The sequence below is a fragment of the Jaculus jaculus genome, chromosome 3, assembly GCF_020740685.1.
Source record: "Jaculus jaculus isolate mJacJac1 chromosome 3, mJacJac1.mat.Y.cur, whole genome shotgun sequence".
NCBI classification, from domain to species: domain Eukaryota; kingdom Metazoa; phylum Chordata; class Mammalia; order Rodentia; family Dipodidae; genus Jaculus; species Jaculus jaculus.
The window spans coordinates 108,912,218-108,935,984 of NC_059104.1; the positions used below are offsets into that span (position 1 = coordinate 108,912,218).

Consider the following 23,767-nt stretch of genomic DNA (forward strand, 5'->3'; position numbering starts at 1 on the left):
AATCTTCAAGCATACAAATTATTATAAAAAAAAAACAAAGCTTACTAGATCCTTCGTTACTTGACTTCTTTTAACAAATACTTAATAAGTAGTCAATATATAGTATGTGGTTGGGGCAAAGCAAAAACACACACACAATTCTACTTTCATGTTCTTATAGAGAAGACTGATAATTAACAATGAACGTAACTCAAAAGTAAATTACATGTAAGAAAGCAAAATATGTTAGAAAAAAAGCAAGCTAAGAAACTTGGGGTGCTACTTTTCCTTGACAAGTGTAAAATATGGCAAGACTGAACAGAGAGGAGACTGCCTATTCATTGTTCATTATTGTTAGAATAACCAGCTTTCATTCACGAATTACTGGCAATCAAAATGGACTTTTAAAAGGTAGATGAACATTAATTTTTCTTGTTCAAAGTTTGACTTCTTTTGTTGATTTCTTGTTATTTATAAATAATATTCATTTATTTAATAGACAACAGGATAAAACACCATAAAAAAAAACAATTCATGAGTTGGCAAAATAGTGATCAGAAGCTACATATAATTATATAAGCAGCAAATAAACAGTGCATAGCCTTAAAATCCATTCATCAATAACAGAATAAAGGTAGGTGAAAGTTGAAGTCATACCTGTTTTCCCAGAAAGTTTTCATCTTTAAGCATATTATACACCTTAGTAGCAGTCTCTCTTTTCTGTCCCATGCTAAGATCTCCTGTCGTCTCACAGACAAAATAAGGAAGAATATGTACAAGGATCTTTGGAAAGCAGTCTATCAGAAGAATTTTCCAGTCCTTTTGAATCTGACTAGCAATGGACTTCACCTCATCAAAATGACTTCTGATCACCAAATGTGGAATCAGAATCTTATAACAAGATCTAAAACATACAATTTTAAAACACAGGTTATACAGCTTTTCACAGTAAAATTTTGTAAGTGCTTTAATAAGAGTCATCATTTTAATAATCAATTTAGATCATTGAATATTATTCTACTTTTGTCAATAAAGAAGGCAAATTCTAGATGATCACGCTAAAAGAAGTAAAAATATAGAACTTACTTTATTTTTTAAAATATGTTTATTTTTATTTATTTGTAAGCGGGGAGGGGAGGGGAGGGGAGGGGAGGGGAGAGGGGAGGGGAGGGGAGGGGAGGGGAGGGGAGAGGGGAGGGGAGGGGAGGGGAGGGGAGGGGAGGGGAGGGGAGGGGAGGGGAGGGGAGGGGAGGGGAGGGGAGGGGAGGAACATGAATGAATAGGTACACCAGGGCCTCTTGCCAGTGCAAAGGAACTCTAGACATATATGCCACTTCGTGCATTTTGCTTTGTGTGGGTACTAGGAAATTGTAGGGCCAACCCAGGCCATCAAGCTTTGCAAGCAAGCACCTTTAACCATGCTAAGCCATCTCTCCAGCCCTATTTTACATTTTATTTATTATTTGAGAGAGATAAAGAAAAAGAAAGATATGGGTGGGGGATGAATGGGTATACAGGGGCCTCCAATCACTGTGAACAAACTTCAGATATGGCCACCTTGTGCAACTGGCTTATGTGGGTCCTGGGGAATCAAACCTTGGTCCTTTGGCTTTGCAGAAAAGCACATTAAGTACTAAGCTATCTCTCCAGCCTCCCTATTTTATTTTTTAGAGAAAAGGTTTCTGTTAATAGTTGACTCTATCCTGGAACACCCTTTGTAAATCATGCTGGTCCTCAAAATAATCCTCCTGCCTCTGCCTCCAAAGTGCTGGGATTACATGAGTATGCCACCATGCATGGCTAAGGAACTTGCTTACACATAATCAACCTAATGTGGTACTCTAAAATAAAATGTAAGAGTAATTTATGGGCTGGAGAGATGGCTCAGCTATTAAAGACGCTTGCAAAGCCTGATGGCCTGGGTTCAGTTCCCTAGTATGCATGTAAAGACAGATACACAAAGTGGCATATGCATCTGAAGTTTGCACAAGGCCCTCATGTACCCATTCTCTCTTTCTTTCCCCTCTCTCTCTTTCTGCTTGCAAATTAATAAATAAAAATGTTTTTAAAAGCAATTCGTAATATCAAAGTATTATCGCCAAAGGAATGAATGATAAAGATCTATCAAATGCACTTGTCTGAAAATCCCTTTTTCTTGTTTGTTCTTTGTGATTGCTTGTTTAAGACAAAGCCTCACATAGCCCATTTTGGCTATGTAACCAAGGATCCTCCTGCCTTCTCCCAAATGATGATATTACAGGCCTATACCACATCATATACCTTTAATCCCAACACTTGGGAGGCAGAGGTAGAAGAATCACCATGAGTTCGAGGCCAGCCTGAGACTACACAGTAAATTCCAGGTCATCCTGGGCACCTGGGCTAGAATGAGACCCTACCTTGAAATACCAAAAAAAAAAAAAAGAAAAGAAAAAAAAGAAAAGAAAAGGAAAAACTTAAAACTTACAAATGATATGCTCTCTATATAAAATGCCTAGCAAGTCCTTAGCACAAAGCATACTCAACAAATGAGATACCTTACCATAATCCTCAAACCTAAACATTAGTCTTCTGTTTCAAACCCCCATTTCATATTTTTTCTTTTCCAAAGTTACAGCCTAGCAAAATAAATTACTTACATGAAACTTCTAAATCTAATAGATATAATGATTAAATAATCTACTGTCAAATAACAGAAATGAAAACCAGCCCCTAGTAATTTATCTTTATTCTTCCTCCCAAAGGGAAAATAACCATGTTTAACTCCCTTACTTTATATATTAAAAACCTATGATACAAAGGGCATTTATACAACTTGCCCAGAGTCAAACAACTGGTCACTAACATAGCTCCCACCAAATCTTAAGTAACACCCCTTTTGATGTATTCACAAGCACACTGGCTCATTTCTTACACTATGCAGCATCCTTCCTGTGTCTAGGGAGATGAGAGGCACTGGTGGTGGGGGAATTCCAAACAGTATTGCCTAATGTTAAATTGAATATATTTTGCATATGCTATATATAAACCTACCTATAGAAATCTTCAACATTTGTGTAGTTTAATAAAATAAAAGGAAAAGTAGATAAGTTATATTCAGTATCTTGAAGATTTAGCCATTCCAAAACCAGGTAATCTAAATGAGAAGCCATGAAGTCTTCTAAATGTCTATATCCAAATGTTTCAGAAACTTGCTTTAAAACCTATACAAAGAAAGGTGTTTCTTTAAGAATGAAAGCATAATTATTTAAACACTTAACATTATTTACAGTAGGACTTTGAAATATTCACTTGTTTTCTTTTACCTTAACTTCCTGATCAATGACAGAGACAATAAAAAAAGAAAAAAAAATGTAGTAAATAATTGGCATGTAAATGTTAAATGAATAAAAACATAAAAAAGTAATTTCTAATATATGACTATATTTCAAAGGAAGGTCCAAGGTAAAATTATTTTTCTCAAACTTTCATCCAAGTTTTCACAAAATCCAAACACAGGGTTGGAGAGATGGTTCAGAAGTTAAGGCATTTGCCTACAAATCCTAAGGATCCAGGTTCAATTCTACAGTACCACATATAGTCAGATTCATAAGGTAGCACATGCATCTGGAGTTCACTTGTAGTGGTAGAAGCCTGGCACACACATAAACTCTCTCTCAAATAAATAAATAAAAAATCCAAACACTATATACCACTTAAAATAATTAGACAGGGAGCTGGAAAGATGATTTACTGGTTAAGGTGCTTACCTGCAAAGGCTAAGAATCCCTGTTTGGTTCCCCAATACCCATGTAAGCCAGATGCACAAGGTGGTGCATGCATCTGGAGATCATTTCCAGTAGTTGGAGGCCCTGGTGTGCCCATTCTCTCTCTCTCTCTCTCTCTCTCTCTCTCTCTCTCTCAAATAAATAAATAATGAAATATCAAAATATAATAATAACAAATAGATTTTAATACTAAGAATGTAAAATGTTACCTTGGATATGACCAATTACCTACAGACAGACCTACAACAAAGCTCCAAGGAAACAATGGTGATAGAAAGTTAAATTTCTTATCAACACATACTGATCAAATAAAAACCTCAATGGAAAGGACTGGAAGTTCCCAAACCGTGAATTCTGAGTTGGAAGTAGAGAGTTGGGCACCATGTTTTATAAGACTGGACGAATGTGACTAGAGAATTGGACCCAGTCTTCCATTTGTAATCATAAAAACTAAAACCATAGTCCTAAAATTTGACTTCTGGCCTTTTGAAACCTAGTGTTATTTCCCAGAATGTACAAGGACAAAACAACTGATACTACTCTTATCTCTATGTGTTTCCCTCAATAAGTGCTATTCCAGAAGGTCTATATGGTGACAGGTCATTCACCTTTGTAATGCTTTTATAATGAATGAAGAAAGTTAACAATGCATACAAATGAACATATACCATTTAGAAAATTATTAAATTTGGCTGGTAGGGGTCAGGGTAAAGCTTAGTAGCAAGAGGACACAGTACAACACACATATATACATATATATAAATCTGCTTTCCAATATTCCCAAACGAAAAAATTAAAATTGACTCTAAGTGCCATTTGAAAAAAAATATCTAACATTAACCTTTTTAACTGTTTGGAGGCTATCAGTGGAGCTGGGGACACAGATAGGTGCTTGTTTGCTATACATGAGGCCCAGGGTTCAATCCTCAATACCACAAAAGGAAAACATAAAAATGTTATCCAAGAATAATAGAAGTATTCAACATACCTTTTTTACCAGGTGAGGTTCCAATCCATTCTCTTTAACAGACTTGCACAATGCAAACAAAGCCTGCTTTTCAAAGACAGGACTACAGTACAAAACCACAGCTATCACCAGCAGTAAAACAGACTTTCTATTATCAATCTCATCCAAAAGCTCAAGGTTCTCAGCACTGTGGAACTTCAAAAGAATTATAAAAACAATAGTTTAAATACTTAAAAATTATAAATTAATCAATCAGACTAAGATCCAAGTACTCTATGACATCTACACAAACTGTAAAATATCTACATCTTACAACATGCAAGCAAAGAATAAAATCTAACAGACGTTACAGAAAGACTTGCCAAAAATAAAAATATTTCAGTGAGTTACATGGTAGTTTAAAGAAACAGAAGCCAGTCATGGTGGTGCATGCCTTTAACCCCAGCACTAGGGAGGCAGAGGAAGGAGGATTGCCACGAATTCAAGGCCACACTGAGACTACATCGTGAATTCCAGATCAGCCTGGACTAGAATGAGACCCTACCTCGAAAAAAACCAAAAAAATAAAAATAAGGGCTGGAGAGATGGCTTAGCAGTTAAGCTCTTGCCTGTGACGCCTAAGGACCCCGGTTCAAGGTTCAATTCCCCAGGACCCACGTAAGCATGCATCTCGTGCGCCCATTCTCTCTCTCTCCCTCTTTCTCTCTCTGTCTGCCACTCTCGGTTTTTCCACACGTCACAGATACGCACTCACACACAAACATGTACATACACACATGCACATATACATACAGTCACACATAAAAAAATAAAAATACAATAAATTTAGAGAGAGACACAGAAGATGGGGCTGGAGAGATGGCTAAGCAGTTAAGAAACTTGCCTGCAAAGTCAAAGGACCTCAGTTCAATTCCCCAGGACCCATGTAAGCCAGATGCACAAGGTAGCACATACATATGGAGTTGGTTTGCAGTGGCTGAAGCCCTGGCAGGCATGCTCTCTCTTTCTCTCTCCAATAAATTAATTAAAATAATATTTTTTAAAAAAGAGAAGAAAAATAAAAAAGGACACTGACAGACTCTCTATAAAGTTTAACCTCAAATGATCTTTAATCACTAAATATCTTATATCGTTCCTTTAAAAATACTGTCATCTATATTATCAAAAGGAACAACAAAAACAAACATGCAATTACAAAGACATATGGTTTCATAGTTTGATGATCCATTACTATAAAATCCCAAGAAGCATGTACTATTACCAAGGACTTATCTGTTGTTTTTTTTTTTTCTTCTTTTAAGTAAATAAGGAAACCATCAAAATTGAGTTAAATTTTGGCACTCCTCACAAACACCATAAGTTCCAGCAAAGGAAATTGCTCCTCTTTAACTCATTCTCACCTATAAATTTCATTCAATTCATAGTTAGCATAGACTGGCATTATACAGTAAACTAGATATAAACTGTCTGGGGCCAGACTTGCTAACATCAAATGAAAGCATGTCATAATAGCAAATACATATGATTCACATTACCATTTCTTTTATTCCTTCCTGAGCTTTCAAATATGCATTTTCAAAGGCTGTTTGCTGCAGCTTCAAAGGAAGTGCTTTCAAGAATCTGGAAGAATCCCCTTGCCTCATATCCATGAATAATCTTTGTTAAAAAGAAAAAGGTTAAAAACTTTTATTATGTCAACCCTACTTTTCAAAGCATGTTACAGAACAAAATTCAACCAGTCTGTAAGAAAAACTAGCTTCCTTCAGCATGGTAATGAAACCTGAGTTTCTGGTAATGAAATCTGAGCGGTCCAGATTATCCATACATATTAAGAGCCTTACCATCCAAGAGTTTCACAGGACTTTTAAAACATTGTTTAAATTTGAACACTGACTTGAAAATGTCAGAAACATATGAAGAGTTGGGCTGGAGAGATGACTCCCACTGCCAGCAAAAGCATCAGCAAGCACCAGAGATCTGGGGAAGGGAGATCACAGCACCCAGCATCGGCGACCACAGCAGCAATCCAGCAACCCAGCCAGCCTACTTGAACCCACAGTGTACCAAAGAGGGACCAAGGCAGGAGCACAGCACAACTGAGACCAAAATCATCCCAAAAAAGTAACTGGAATTACACCAGGGAAGCGTCTCACTTGGTCATGAGCTGACTTGAAACCCTGAAGAGACCAGAAATCTTAAACTCCTTCTTGACAGGATAAAGGGTATGGGGCAACACAAACCCTAGAGACAGTGACTTTGTTAGAGGATATGGTTATCATAATACCTACTTTTGCATAAATACTCTGTGCTATTTTTCATTGCATGTGTATATTGTCTAGTTAAACTTTAGAATCTGCCTGTATTTTGTTCCACTCAGCCTACATGAATACTCTCATAGCAGGCAAACCCAACACCTAGGGTCAATTTGGTGGATACTCTGAGAGTCTTAAGAGCCACACCTAGCACCTTAAGCTCCTACCCTAAAGATACATAACATCAGATTCATTGATAGATCTAATAATATTGCAGCTAACTAGAAAATCCAAACATTGAATTAATCCAAGATGCAAAAATATATAATTATAACACAAGAAACACCAAAAATCAACATAATATAAATCCACCAAAAAGTATTAATGCATCAAAAATGACCTCCAGTAAGAATGAGTTAGAGGAAGTGCCTGAAAAAGATTTCAAAAAAATGATTACAAATATGCTCAAAGAGGTCAAAGAGGAAATCCAAGGAAGCAAAGAGGAAATCAAAGGAATCAAAGAAGACAAAGGAAACCAATTTAATGAAATAAAGAGGTCAATACAAGACATAAATAAGGAAATAGAAGTAATAAAGAAAAACCAGTCAGAATTAGTAGCAATGAAAAACACAGTTAAGGAAATAAAAAAACTTTTTAGAAAATCTCACAAGTAAATGGATGGAGGACAGAATATCTAAGCTAGAAGACCAGGTGGCAGATCTAATACAGTCCAACAAAGAGAAAGACAAACTAATAGAAAAGTATGAATGGGAATTTCAAGATATTCAGGATACTATGAAAAGATCAAATATAAGAACTCAGGGTATAGTAGAAGGAGAAGAATTCCACTCCAAAGGCATAGTAAGCATTTTCAACAAAATCACAGAAGAAAACTTCCCCCAAATTGGGAACGAGGTGCCAATGAAGATACAGGAATGTTTTAGAACACCAACCAGACAAAACCTGGAAAGAACCTCTCCTTGCCATATTATGATTAAACTATCAAACTTACAAACCAAAGAAAATATATTGAAAGCACTTAGAGAGAAAAATCAAGTTACCTACAAAGGCAAGCCCATCAGGATCACAGCAGATTACTCAACACAAACTTTGAAACGCAGAAGGGCTTGGAGTAATATATTCCATGTTCTGAAAGGTAACAACTATCCATTCAAATAGACAGATAAATAAGGACATTCCACAACAAAAGCAGGCTAAATGAATATTTGAAGAGAAACCAGCTCTACAGAAAATAATTGAAAGAATCCTTCATGCTAAAGAAAAAGAAAAGCACACATATAAGGAACCTGGGGGGGGGGGAAACATACTCAAATTCTAGTTAATACAAGAGAGCAAAGGTAAAACCGGAAGAACTACCAAAAAAATCGCAAAAATAAATACACACCTTTCAATAATATCTCTTAATATCAATAGACACAATGTCCCAACCAAGAGACATAGGTTTGCGGACTGGATTAAACAGCAGCATCCTTCAATTTGTTGCTCCAAGAAACCCACCTTTCTACAAAGGATGGATACTATCTTAGGGTGAAAGGTTGGAAAATAATGTTTCAAGTAAATGAGCCTAGAAAACAAGCAGGGGTTACTATCTTAATATCTGACCAGGTAGACTTCAGTCCAACATTAGTTAGGAAAGATAAGGAAGGTCACTTTATATTGATTAAAGGCACACTCCAACAGGAGGACATTACAATCCTAAACATATTTGCACCTACATGTGGGCTCCCAACTTCATCAAACAAACGCTATTGGCTAAGGTCACAGATAACACCAAACACAGTTGTAGTGGACGACTTCAACACCCCACTCTCATCAATTGACAGGTCACCCTGGGAAAAAATAAACAGAGAGGCATCTGGACTAAATGAGGTCATAGAAGAAATGGACCTAACAGATATATACAAGACATTTCATCCAAATGCTGCAGAATACACATTTTTGTAGCAGAACATGGAACATTCTCTAAAATAGACCATATATTAGGACACAAGGCAAATCTTAACAAATACAGGAAAACTTAAATAAATCCTTGCATTTTATCTGACCACAATGGTATCAAACTACCAATCAATAGTAAGAAGAGCTATAGAGTATACACAAAATCATGGAAACTAAATAATACACTACTAAATGATGAATGGGTCAATGAAGAAATCAAGAAATAAATCAAGATATTCATAGAGTCAAATGATAATGAGGACACAACAAACCAAAACTTTTGGGACACAGTGAAGGCAGTCCTAAGAGGGAAATTTATAGCATTAATTGCCTATATTAAAAAATTAGAAAGGTCTCAAGTAAACAAAATGCTTCACCTTAAAGCCTTGGAAAAAGAAAAACAAGGCAAACCAAAAATCAGTAGACAAGAAGAAATAATAAAGATTAGGGCAGAAATTAATGAAATACCAAAAAAAAAAAAAAAAAAAAAAGAAAAGAAAAGAAATCCAAAGAATCAAAGAAACAAAGAGTTGGTTCTTTGAAAGGATAAATAAGACTGATAAGACCTTAGCAAATCTGACCAAAAGAGAGAAGAGACACAAATTAACAAAATTAGAGATGAAAAAGGCAACATCACAATAGATTTCTCAAAAAATCAGAGGGACATACTATAAAAACATATACTCCACTAAGTATGAAAATCTGAAGGAAATGGATGATTTCCTTGAATTATATAACCTATCTAAATAAAATCAAGATGACATTAATCACTTAAATAGACCTATATAGCAAGTATGGAGATCCAAGCAGCTATCAAAAATCTAAAAAACGTCCAGACACAGACGGATTCACTAGTGAATTTTACAAGACCTTCAGTGAAGGACTAACACCAATTGCTTCTTAAGCTTTTCTGTAAAATAGAAAAAGGAATCCTATCAAACTCCTTCTACGATGCTAGCACCACCCTGATACCAAAACCAAAGACAGAACAAAAAAAGAAAATTATACACCAATCTCCCTCATGAACATAGATGCAAAACTTCTCAACAAAATATTGGCAAACAGGGGCTGGAGAGATGGCTTAGCAGTTAGGCGCTTGCCTGTGAAGCCAAAGAACCCTGGTTTGATTCAGCATATACAAATTGATAACTGTAATATATTATATAAATAGACTGAAGGGTAAAAATCATATGATCATCTCATTAGATGTAGAGAAAGCATTTGATAAAATCCAACTTCCCTTCATGATAAAAGTCCTACAGAGACTGGGAACAGAAGGAACATATCTCAATAAAGACTATTTATGACAAGCCTACAGCCAACATATTACTAAATGGGGAAAAACTGGGCACTTTTCCACTAAAATCAGGAAAAAGACAAGGGTGTCCACTGTCCCCACTTTTATTTAATAGTACTGGAAGTCTTCGCTGTAGCAATAAGGCAAGAGATGCACATAAAAGGGATACAAATTGGAAAGGAGGAGCTCAAGTTATCATTATTTGCAAATGACATGATTCTATACATAAAGGACCCTAAAGACTCTACCAACAAACTGTTAAGAGCTGATAAACACACAGAGAATGAAGTCAAAGAATCACTCCCATTCACAATTACATCAAAAAAAAAAAAAAAAAAGTACCTTGGAATAAACCTAATCAAGGAAGTGAAGGATCTCTACAATGCAAACTTTAAAACACTCAAGCGAAAAATTGCAGAAGACAGTAGGAAATGGGAAGACATCCTTTGTTCTTGGATGGGAAAAATCAGTATTTTGAAAATGCCAATCTTACTGAAAGCAATCTAAACATTTAATGCAATCCCCATCAAAATTCCAACAGCATTCTCCACGGAAACAGAAAAATAAATCTCAAAATTCATTTGGAATCACAAAAAAAATCTCAAATATATAAAACAATACTGAGCAACAAAAATAAGGCTGGTGGCATCACCGTACCTGATTTTAACCTATACTACACAGCCATCGTAACAAAAACAGCATGATACTGACACAAAAACAGACATGTAGATCAATGGAACAGAATCGATGCAATGGCCTGGATATCCATTACCTCATAGTGCCTGACACTACCTACACGAGATGTAAGTCTGGGTAGCTATAGCCACCTAATATTCAATAAAAATGCCAAAAATATTCATGGGAGAAAAGACAGCCTCTTTAGCAAATAGTGCTGGGAAAACTGGATATGTATCTGCAGAAGGATAAAAATATTCTTCTCTCTCTCTCCATGCACAAGAATTAAGTCCAAATGCATTAAAGACCTTAACAACAGACCTGAAACTCTGAAACTGCTAGAGGAAAAAGTAGGGGAAACCCTTCAACATACTGGTCTTGGCAAAGACTTTCTGAATATAACCCCAATTGCTCAGGCAATAAAACCACAGATTAATTGCTGGGACCTCATGAAATTACAAAGATTTTTTATGGCAAAGGACACTGTGAATAAAGCAAAGGGGCAACCTACAGAATGGAAAAAAATCTTTACCAGCTATATATCTGATACAGGATTAATATCTAGGATATACAAAGAACTCAATTAAATAATAAGAAATCAAACAACCCAATTAAAAAATGGGCTATGGGGGCTGGAGAGATGGCTTAGCAGTTAAGCACTTGCCTGTGAAGCCTAAGGACCCCAGTTCGAGGCTCAACTCCCCAGGACCCACGTTAGCCAGATGCACAAGGGGGCACACACGTCTGGAGTTCGTTTGCAGTGGCTGGAGGCCCTGGCGTGCCCATTCTCTCTCCCTCTATCTGCGTCCTTCTGTCCCTCTCTGTCTCTCTCAAATAAATAAACAAAAAATAACAAAAAAAAAATGGGCTATGGAACTAAATACAGAGTTCTCAAAAGCAGAAATACAGATGGCATATAAGCATCTACAAAAATGTTCTACATCCCTAGTCATCAGGGGAAAGCAGATAAAAACTACGTTGAGATTCCATCTCACTCCTGTCAGATTGGCTACCATCATGAATACAAGTGACCATAAATGCTGGCGAGGATGTGGAAAAAGAGGAATCCTTCTACACTATTGGTGGGAATGCAATCTGGTCCAGTCATTGTGGAAATCAGTGTGGAGGTTCTAAGACAACTAAAAATAGATCTACCATATGACCCAGCTTTAGCCTCCTAGGCATATATCCTAAGGACTCATCTCATTACCTTAGAGATACTTGCTCAACCATGTTTATTGATGCTCAATTCAAAATAGCTGGGAAGTGGAACCAGCCTAAATGACCCTCAACTGATGAGGGGATAACAAAGATATGGCACATTTATACAATGGAGTTCTATTCAGCATTAAAGAAGAATAAAATTATGAAATTTGCAGGAAAATGGATCTGGAAAGGATTATACTAAGTGAGGTAACCCAGGCCCAGAAACTAAACATCGCATGTTCTCTCTCATATGTGGATCCTAGCTACAGATGACTGGACTTCTGTAGAACCTTCTCTTTTCAGATGGCAGTGACCTTGGGATGACTCAGAAGGCATCATGGTGCTGGAAAGCAGTGACAGGAGTGCTCAGCACTGCAATATCTCTATTATACCTTCCAAGGCTAGGGTCCATTGTGGAAGAGGTGGCAGAAAGAATGGAAGAGCCAAAGGAATGGTAGGACTCCTTACAACATGCTCCTCCCAGACACAAAATGGCCTGGGTATCCATGACCTCACAGTGCCTGACACTACCTACACAAGACCATCATAATAGGAGGAAGAGATCATGACATCAAAATAAAAGAGAGGGCTGAAGAGATGGCTTAGCGGTTAAACGCTTGCCTGTGAAGCCTAAGAACCCCAGTTCGAAGCTCAATTCCCCAGGACACACGTTAGCCAGATGCACTAGGGGGCACATGCATCTGGAGTTCGTTTGCAGTGGCTGGAAGCCCTGGTGCACCCATTCTCTCTCTCTCTCTCTTCTCCTCTCTCTGTCTGCTGCTCTCAAATAAATAAACAAAAAAAAAATTTAAAAAATAAAAATAAAATAGATAAAATAAAAGAGAGACTGATTGAGAGGGAAAGGGGATATAATGGAGAATGGAGTTTCAAAGAGGAAAGTTGGGGGAGGAAGGGCATTACCATGGGATATTGCATACAATCATGGAAGTTGTTACTAAAGAAAAAAATTTTAATCATAAAAACGATATGAAGAGTCCAGAAACTCCTTTGTCAATCTGTTCTAATATTTAATCACTCTGAAAGTGAGCAGTTTAATGCCTTTACATTCATTTAAATTTCATTTTTTGTGATGAAGAAAAGTTGATCAGTGCCTTTGACATAATACCCACATATGTAAGGTAACTTTAAACAATTCTGTCCTTGATAGTATTTAAAAGTTAATTTTTTATGTTGGATGTGGTGGTATATGCCTTTAATCCCAACATTCAGAAGGCAGAGGTATGAGGATCACTGTGAGTTCCAGGCCAGCCTGAGAATACATATAGAATTTCAGGTCAGCCTGGGCTAGAACAAGACCCTTCCTCAAAAATAAAATTGAACTATTATTTTTGTTGTTGTTGTTATTTCTAGTTCCTCCAATTTGTCTAGCCTCTCTTGAAATAGGCCCCTTCTCAAAAATCTTGATACCAAGAGGCTGGTTAGCTCAGGCCCAATTCAGAACCTATAAAAGTCCCCAGTCTCAGCCTGGAGAGATGGCTTAGCAGTTAAAGGTGCTTGCTTACAAAGCTTGATGGCCCTAGTTTGATTCCCTAGTACCCCATAAAGACAAATGCACAGAGTGGCACATGCATCTGGAGTTCATTTGCAGTGGAAAGAAGCCTTGGTGTACAACTATTAACCCACTCTCTATTTGCAAACAAAATTAAAAAAAAAGATCCAGTCTGGGTCTCTAGGCAGGCTCCCCATTTCTGGGAACCCAGGTCATGCCTCCACTTGGGTATGAACTCTGTCTTCCTTCTCTCTCAAGTTCTGTATATAATCTAATAAAGCCTCTAACTTTACCTTCTGGTCTATAGATTTCAATTCTTTGAATTCATCAAGAATTGAGTAGCCACTGACTCAGTGAAAGATCTGCATGACCACTAAATCTTCTGGGGCTCTGGTTCCTGAGTCATTGCCCACTCAGAGCTTCTGTTATTCATAAAAGATACCCCCAAATTCCCATATCAAATGGCTTAGCAGTACTGTGGCACTAAGAAGTTGCTTCTTTAAGCTACATTTTTTATTCTTGTTGTTTTGTTTTGTTTTGTTTTTTTGAGGTCTCACTCTAGTTCAGGCTGACCTGTAATTAACTATGTAGTCTCAGGGTGGCCTCGAACTCACAGCAATCCTCCTACTTCTGCTTCCTGAGTGCTGGGATTAAAAGCATGCACCGTTACACCCAGCTGAGTTTTTATTCTTAAACTGGAAAAATTATGGTATCTAAATGATAGAAATATCAGAATTAAGAGAAAACAAATACTAGACATAGCATATATGCTAAAAAGTATTAGTGAACTGCAACTGTGCCAGGCAGTGTGCAATGCTATCTGCAGTATTACAAACACTTTATAAAAACCTAGCTCATTACCTATTGATGGACCCTGCAGCCAACATTCGAACTTGGTGATGATCATCAGCAAGAAACTGTGGAAATACTTCACTTACAGGGAGGTCTTTTCCCATTACATTAAGAATTGCCCATTTTGAATATGGATCAGCCTACAGTAAAATAATAATTGGGGTTAAATAGAAAAAAATAGAGAAATATCACTCATTTGCAATTAGAAATAAAGGCTGATTAAACATTTCAATGGAGACCTTTCTATTCATGTAGAGTAACTCACCTCAAGCAGAGTTTTAAGGCATTTGACCAATGCCAATCTTACAGCGAATGTACATTTCCTCTCCTTTGTTAAGTGCCTGAAATCAAGTTAAGACTTTCATTGTAACAATTAGTCAAAAAAAAAAAGTCAGAAAAAAAAAAGTCACTGAATAGTAAGTTACTGTAGGCTGTTCCCAAAATTTGTTTTAAATAAATTATCATTACATGGAATATAATACAGAATTCAAGATAAATAAAAGGGTTTTCTTGTTTGTTTGTTTTTTTGGTTTTGGGTTGTTTTTTTTTTCTTTCGTTTTTCAAGGTAGGATCTCACTCTAGCCCACACTGACCTAGAATTCACTATGCAGTCTCAGGCTGGCCTCAAACTCACAGCAATCATCCTGAGTGCTGGAATTAAATGCACGTGCCACCATGCCTAGCCAGTAAGATTTCATTTTAATATATATTATTTGCTTTACAGAATTATGCCTCTATTTAGAGCTATCATATTTCAGCTAACCATGTATTATATACAGCTTCATTTTGTTGGGATGAACATCCAAACCAGGCACACTTTAGTGAAGGAAGTTGTTTATTTCAAGCGTACAGATCCAGAGGGAAGTTCCATCAGTGGCAGAAATAGCTGCTTCCATAAATCCAAGCAGAGAGAAACCATCACCAGCCAGTACACACCAAAAGCAACAAGAACAAAACTGGTACCCGGTCAGAGTTCAGACTGCTCTGAATACCTACGGGCTGAAATCAGATCCACCCCCAAACACACCTTAGGGCTGGACCCCAGGATCTGACCCCAGTGACACCTCCCCCAGCAACGCAGCTGGAGACCAAGTTACAAGCTTTAATAAAACACCTGAATCTGTGGAGGACATATATACAAAGTACTCTACCATGCTATAGCAAACTTTTAAAAAAGTTTTATAGCCACATTCTATACTGATTAAGAAGTCCTTATGAATCAAGGAGTATCAAGACTCTAAATTACATGTACGTGCTGTAAGTATCAAATGTTCTGTAAGTATCAAGTGTTATTGTAATAATAGGAGTGAAATAAGCAGAATAACAAGGTCAACTGTTTCATTTGGAAAATAAGAACAATTCAATTGGTTCAGACCTGTTTAACTTTTTTACTCACTATACATGTCAACTATGATTATGTGATTCCAAATTTGAAAGGAACTATACTAAGCAGTTTATAAAACAGACATTTTAAAAAACAATGTAGCTATATAAGGAAAGACAAATTACATTCTGCTATTGTTAAAAGAAGAACAGAAAAATAAAATTACTCATGTTCAAATGCAAAGGTTACATTTGCATCCAGAGGCAGAAAAAGGAAAAAAAAAACTGCAACAGAAAAGATGATACCTACCAAAATGCTCCAATCACTGTAAGGAACTGGCCTTGAGCATCCCTTGCATTCTCAGTGTCCAGACTGCCTTGACCCAAGTTTCTCACTATATAAGGGACATGGTTTAAAACTGTTGCACACACATCTTGATCACGACGATGCAAAGAACACACATGGCTGTGGAGGAAAGGTTCAACTTCATGAGCTTAGCAAAACACAGAAGTTAGTTTATAAATTTAAAGTGAACACAATATATGGCTTTAGTTTCTTACGATAGTGGTTTCAGAAGTTCAACAGCATCTTCCATAGGCAAAGGACACTCTTCCCCAGGGAGCTCCTTTAAAAGCACTAGGTACTATTAAGACAGTAAGGAAGGGACCAGCTTTATCCACAGATCAATTACTTTAAAAAACATACATATATTTTTACACAAAGATGTAAATTTGTTTTGTTTTGTTTTTGTTTTTTGAGGTAGGGTCTCACTCTAGCCCAGGCTGACCTGGAATTCACTATGTAGTTTTAGAGTAGCCTCGAACTCACAGTGATCCTCCTACCTCTGCCTCCCAAGGGCTGGAAATAAATGCATACGCCACCCCCCACCCCTCTACCCCCCTCAGAGATGTAAATTTTAAAGAGGGCATGTAATAAAAGTCTTTTTGAAATCAAATACTAGATTCAAATCTTAGCACAACATTCTTATGTGGTTAAAAATCTTGACCTTTCTGAGGGCCACTAAGCAAGGATATAACACCTTCCTAGTCAAGTAACAGTGAGGATCAGAGAAAAAAACAGGGGGAGGGCAGGGAGTGGCTCCATGTGTAAAGTGCTTGTAGCACAAGCACAAGAGTCTTGAGTTAGGATTCCCATTACCCATGTAGATGCCAGGCATGGTAACGTACACTGAAATCCTAGCACTTGGAAAGAAGAGACATGAAGATCCCTAGAGCTTTGCTGGCTAGCTTGTCTAGGAGAATCAGTGAGCTCTAGGTACAGTGAGAGACCTGACTTTTTGTCAGAAAATAAGGTACAAAGGGGTTGGGGAAATGGCTTAGCAGTTAAGACATTTGCCTGCAAAGCCTAAGACCCCAGTTTGACTCCCCAGGACCCACATAAGCCAGATGCACAAAGAGGCACACGTGTCTGGGGTTCATTTGCAGAGGCTAGAGGCTCTGGTGTACTCATTCTCTCTTTCTATCTGCCGCTTTCTCTCTCTCAAATAAGTAATTATTTTTTTAAAAAAAGAAAGAACAGGGCTGACGAGATGGCTTAGCAGTTAAGCGCTTGCCTGTGAAGCCTAAGGACCCCAGTTCCAGGCTCAATTCTCCAGGACCCACGTAAGCCAGATGCTTAAGGGGGTTGCATGTATCTGGATTTTGTTTGCAGTGGCTGGAGGCCCTGTCACACCTATTCTCTCTCTCTCTGTGTTGTTCTCAAATAAGTAAATAAAAAATTTAAAAAAAAAAAGAGAACGAAAGAAAGAAAGAAGAAAGAAAAAGCCAGGCATGGTGGCATACACCTCTAATCCCAGCACTCGGGAGGCAGAGGTAGGAGGATCGGCATGAGTTCAAGGTCACCCTAAGACTACTTAGGAAATTCCAGGTCAGCCTGGGCTAGAGTGAGACCCTACCTCAAAAACAAAAACAAAAACAAAAAAAAAAAATTTTAAAAAAGAAAGAAAATAAGGTGGAAGGGCCTGAAGAAGATACCTGATATCAACCTATGGCCTTCATATGCACGTGAACACATATGTATATGCACACCCACATCCACAGGCACCTACACACATATGACCACTTATACACACTTGTATGCATACTACACACATGTATATGCCAAATCATAAAAAACATAAGTCTGCCTTGTATTATGTGAACTCAATGATCATTATTACTGATACTGTGGTTTTTGGTAAAGAATTTGAAATCTGATTATATCCCTTCCCACTCAAAATCATGTATGAGTTAAGAGTTCAATGATCAAAAGCTACTTTATTAATGAATTTTAGAAAGCAAAAAAAATCATAAGCAAGGATGATGTCAAATACCCTACTAAATATACCTTCTTATGTGGCAATATTGTAAGACTCTACATGGTACTATATCTTCAAAGGGATATGTGTCTGGTGGTTATAACCAGGCAACCAGTTTTTCAGAGCTAGCTACCAAATAATTTTCTAGCTACATGAAGAAATCCCAAGACATTTTCTCCTATTATCTCTATACAAAAAGTATTATTTTATTTCTTCTTAGATACTAACAAAGAAAATTTTTAAAGATTCAATATTTAACATAGAAGTCATAGTAATGTTACTTAGTGTACAAAGTGATTTTACTTTATTGAAGTGATTTTAAACATCAGAGCTTCAAGAAAAGCATACAACCCTTCCCCTTAGAGAGGTATAGAGACTTGAGTCCAGAGGAGCTGTAATCAAGGCCTCCAATGACAAAAAAAAAAAAAAAAAAAACTGTTTCCAGGGAATAGGAAATCAACATGTATGTTCACCAAGGCTGATAATACAATCAGGAATGCATTAAGGTTGTAATCCCTGAGTCCAGGGGCTATTCCCAATTGTTCTTTGGGGCTGGGCTCACATAATAAGCAATGTAGTTCCATAAAAGATTAATGAGTAAACAAATAAATGTATTACTTATTTGGGGGAAGGTAGCATTGGTTTTTGTGTTTCTTTTTTAAAAATTACTTTATAAACTGGGCGTGACAGCACATGCCTGTAGTCCCAGCATTTGGTAGGCAGAAGTCGGAAAATTGCCATGAATTTAAGGCCACCTTGAGACTACATAGTGAATTCCAGGTCAGCCTGAACTAGAGTGAAACTCTACCTTGAAAAATCAAAAATAATAATAATAATAATAACAATTTTATATATATGCCAAAGAAGCTATAGATCTGGACAGAGGAAAGAAATAATAAACCAAACAGGGATGGATGGAATTGAAGATATGTATGTAGCATATAAAGCATATTTTTACAGTTAACATATACAGTGAGTATTGTAAAGCTTGCCTATAATCCCAGCAGTTGGGAGAAAAATAAAGGTCAGGCCAGCCTGGGCTACATAGTGAGAAGTAATTTCAAAAATGATCAGTTCCTGAGCTGATAACCTCCTCCACGTAGACCAGCTGACAGAAAGCTGGAAGAAGGCATTCTGCATGTAGTTCAATAGAAGAAAGAGAAATCACCAGTGAAGATACTCATCAGTGGACACTGCAAGCCTTATAATTGGCCAGCTAGGCCAAATGAGCCAACAGGTGCCATAGTGGCACATCTGTTATGGGGGAAACCAACTGCCCTCTAACTGGACTGGAGGCCTGCTCCATGGGAAGGGAATACATCCCTGATACTAAAAACCTACAACAGGGGTAGTCATAAGCCCTAGGGATGTAATGTCTGCCATTGTCTGGCTAAATGTATATACTATGCTTATCAAACTGCCCAGTGAGCATTTCTGTTAATGTTCACACCCTTAAATTAATGCTACTCTCACTTTTGGTTGAGAATCTTCTCTTTTCAGATGGCAGTGACCTTGGGACAACTCAGAAGGTATCATGGTGATGGAAAGAAATGACCACAGTGCTCAGTACTGTAATATCTCTATCACACCTTCCAAGGCTCAGGGTCTAACGCAGAAGAGGTGGCAGAAAGAATGTAAGAGCCAAAGGAAGGGCAGGACTCCATATAACATGCTCCCTCCAGACACAAAATGGCCTGGATACACATGGCCTCACTGTGCCGGATACCACCTGCATAAGACTATCATAAGAGGAGAAAAAGATCAAGACATCAAAAGGAAAAGAGAGACTGACTGAGATGAGGAGGGGTATGATGGAGAGTGGAGTTTCAAAGGGGTAAGTGGGGGGAGGAAGGGTATCACCATGAGCTATTTTTTATAATCATGGAAGTTGATAATAAAAAAATTTAAAAATTAAAAAAAATGATCAGTTCCTTGCTCCAATCTATAATAATTTGTAGTAATTATACCTAGTAGGACTAAATCTATCTAAAATATACCCAAGTTTTAAAGCTTCAGCATGCACTTCAACTACACTAATCATCCCATATATTCATGAAGCTGAGACAGGAAGATTGCTTGAGCCCCAGAGTTCATGCATGAAGACACACACACACACTCATGGTATAGTATATGACTAGTATTATTCATTCTTCAAAAAGGCAGTTTCAAGTCTTCAAATTCATTATGTGATTCTCACATAGCAGACAAAATCAAAGAGCTTCTTTATTCTACTTGACTAACCATGTGTAGGTGGAGCGGTTTAGTAGGATCTAGTGTGGTAGAATCAACTAGCATTAACAATTTCCTCCGAATATCAGCTGCTCTAAATGACACATTATTGGTCTGAGATGCAGTTACACATACACACAAAAACTTGAGCATATCTAAAAGGAGTAGATCGTGCTTTGATAGGTAGTCTTCAGTTAAAGGACTCATGGCACCTAAAAATTAAAAGCACTAATTAAAAACAGAAAGAGGCATAGTAGATCAAACACTGTAACAACAACAAAAAATAAAACATTATACCAAACATCCTTCCTGTTCTCTATTGTCCATGTAATACAGTTTTAAATTCCCCCATGAAGAATAAAATAGAACATGAATAAACTGAATTAAACTTAAAATATACAGAAAATAAACAACTCAAGTAAATTATACATAAAGGAAAATGAAAGAAATCCCAAGCAGTAAATACATACTTACCTATAGTACTATGGATCTCTCCAGAATCGTTTGTATCACTCAGAGCACTAGCAGAGTAGTCATTACATAGGTTCATGGAAGATGGATCATTCACATCCATGAGATTTTCCTCAGGATCATCCTCCACTGATTCTACGTCTTCTCTGTGATCAAATGGTTTTTTAACAAAGGATGCCTTCAAAGAACAAAGGCAAAGATGTTATTTTCAACTTGGCTACTTTCAGAAGCTCCAATCCAACTATTTGTACCAAAGTGGATATGTAGCCTGCTGAACAAAGAATGTCCATTAACCAGCAGTGGACTCTGCAAACTACACAACTGGCCAACCAGACAAAATGTGCCTATTGGTGCAACAATGGCACACCTGTTATGGTGATAACCAACTGTTCTCTGATTTGATTTAAGGTTCATTCCACAGGAGGGAAATTTTGCATGGCACTAAAAAGCTAGCTGGGAAGTCATAAGCCCAGAGAAATGCTATTACTAACATTTGTCTAAATGGATATGTTGTATTTATAAGACTGTGCTCTAAAATTTATGTTTAGTAAATAAAGAAAAAAGAATAATGAAGTGTGGATGGTCAAACCAGGCAAGGTAATGCACACATGTAATCCCAGAACTTGAGACAGAAGTACTGACAGAAATTCATGGTTATAACAAGCTACACAGCAAATACAAGGCCAGTCAAGGTGTCATAGCAAGACCTTGTCTCAAAAAAAAAAAAACCAAAGAGGGCTAAGAGAGAGTAAGTTCAGTGAGTAAATAACTTGCCTTGCAAGCATGAGAACCTAAATTTAATTCCCATGTAAAATGTTGGGCATGATGGTAAATTTTTACGATGCACATGCAGACCCAGCACTGGGGAGACAGGAGGATCTCTGGGGATTGATGGTTAGCCAGTCTAGCCTAATTAGTGAGCTCCAAACCACTGAGAGATCCCTTCTCAAAGGAGGTAGATGGCATTTTTGAGGATGACAGCCAAGATTGTCCTCTAACCTCCATACATGCACACACATGCACATAAACTCATACATACACATTTAAAAAATAAATTAGGGCTGAGGATATGGCTCAGAGATTATAGATTACAAAGCCTGCCACCCAGGTTTGATTCCTCACTACCTATGTAAAGATGGATGTACAAAGTGGCACATCCATCTGGAGTTCATTTGCAGTGGCAAATGACCCTGGAACACCCTTCCTTCCTTCCTTCCTTCCTTCCTCCCTTCCTCCCTCCCTCCCTCTCTCTCTCTCTCTCTCTTTCCCTCCCTCCCTCCCTCCTTCCCTCCCCCCCCCCTCTCTCTCTCTCCCAAATAAATAAATAACTGGGCATGGTGGTGCATGCCTTTAATCCCAGCACATTGGAAGCAGAGGTAGGAGGATCACCATTAGTCCAAGACCACCCTGAGACTACAAAGTGAATGCCAGGACAGCCTAGAGTGAAACCCTAACTCGAAAAAAATATATATTAAAATAAAATTTAAAATGAATTAAGGCACTGGAGAGATGGCTTAGTAGTTAAGGCATATGCCTGTGAAGCCTAAGGACCCAGGGTCAATTCTACAGGCCCCACATAAGCCAGATGCACACGGTAGCGCATGCAGTGTTGTTTGCAGTGGCTGGAGGCCCTGGCATGCCCATTCTCACTGTATCTCTCTCTCTGTCTCAAATAAATAAATAAAATAGGTAAATAAAATGTTTTTTTTTTAATTAATTAAACAAGGGGGTTGGAGAGATGGTTCAGCAGATAAGATCTGAGTTCAATCTCCAGCAACCAAGTACATGAGTCAGGAATGGCCATACATGCCTATAAGCCCAGCACAGAAAGGGTCAGAGATAAAGCAGGAGGATCACTGGAGCTCCCTGGTCAGCCAGTCTAGCAAAAAAAAAAAAAAAAAAAAAAAATAGAGCATTTGAGGTTCCATAAAAGTTCTGTCTCAGGAAAATAAGACAAAAAAAGTGATACAGGATGACACCTGACATTCACTTCTGGCCTCCCATATGTGCACATGATACATGCCTCTGCACACATGTTCATACACCATACACACACACCAAAAATAAAAATAAAAATAAACAGGAAGACCAAGTGGGTTTAAACATTTTATGTACATTATTAGCTGTAGGGGTAAAAATACATATATATACACGCTATTCCATAAAGTAGAATAAGCACTGTTAAATAAAGTATAGCAGTGTATTTCTTCTAAGTAAGTGTAGTAATAAGAAAAAAGTGACCATAGTTTGTCATGAAATGTGTGGTAGTTTGAATGGATGCTCCCCCACAAGATACATTATTAAAGTTTGTGATTTAGATCTGCAGTAGCCTCACTAGAGGAGATGTGTAACTGGACAGATCCTAGGTTCCAGCCCTAAGGTGTGGGGGTGGATCTGGAGTTCCAGTCTACAGATATGCACAGTGCTTGAGCTTTGGCTGGAGTTCCTGAAGTGTGTCTGCCTGTGCTGGTATGGTTGCATTTGGCTTTTAGCTTTTAGCTTTTCTCTCTGGTTGGTCATGTGAAAGGGGGCCAACTTTTTCTACCTTTGTAGAACTTGCCCTGGATCTATAAACTTCAAATAAATCCCTTCCTCCTATAAACTGTCTGGTCTGGAGGTTCATCCTAGCAATATGAGGCTGTCTGCTACAAAATATAAATAATAAAGTTATAGATTTTTTTTTAACTCTGTGGATAGATAAAAGTGTCTCCCATGTGTGTGCCAAGCACTGTAACACAGACTGTGTGTAGTGATTCGATTCAGGTGTCTCCCATAAACTTAGGTGTTCTGAATGCTAGTCTCCCCAGCTGATGGCAACTGGAAATTAAAGCATCCTGGAGGCAATGTAATGCTGGGGGCAGGCTTATGGGTGCTATAGCTAGTTTCCCCTTGCCAGTATCTGACACACTCTCCTTTTGCTATTGTCCACTTGATGTTGGTGAGGGAGTGATGTCCACCCTCT

General features: G+C 37.7%; 1 protein-coding gene across 4 annotated transcripts in view; it reads right to left on the reverse strand.

Annotated features, from left to right (window-relative positions):
- Atm (ATM serine/threonine kinase) overlaps positions 1-23,767 on the reverse strand; it is a 157,982-nt gene that overhangs the window by 90,011 nt on the left and 44,204 nt on the right. For all 4 annotated transcript variants that reach the window (XM_045145281.1, XM_004652950.2, XM_045145279.1 and 1 more), the window contains 10 exons: positions 20,809-20,983; positions 20,347-20,546; positions 16,349-16,431; positions 16,098-16,253; positions 14,730-14,805; positions 14,474-14,604; positions 6,249-6,369; positions 4,735-4,908; positions 3,013-3,182; positions 637-883 (listed from right to left, as the gene is read on the reverse strand). In XM_045145281.1, coding sequence (XP_045001216.1) covers positions 637-883; positions 3,013-3,182; positions 4,735-4,908; positions 6,249-6,369; positions 14,474-14,604; positions 14,730-14,805; positions 16,098-16,253; positions 16,349-16,431; positions 20,347-20,546; positions 20,809-20,983 — 1,533 coding nt within the window. The remainder of the gene's footprint in view (positions 1-636; positions 884-3,012; positions 3,183-4,734; positions 4,909-6,248; positions 6,370-14,473; positions 14,605-14,729; positions 14,806-16,097; positions 16,254-16,348; positions 16,432-20,346; positions 20,547-20,808; positions 20,984-23,767) is intronic.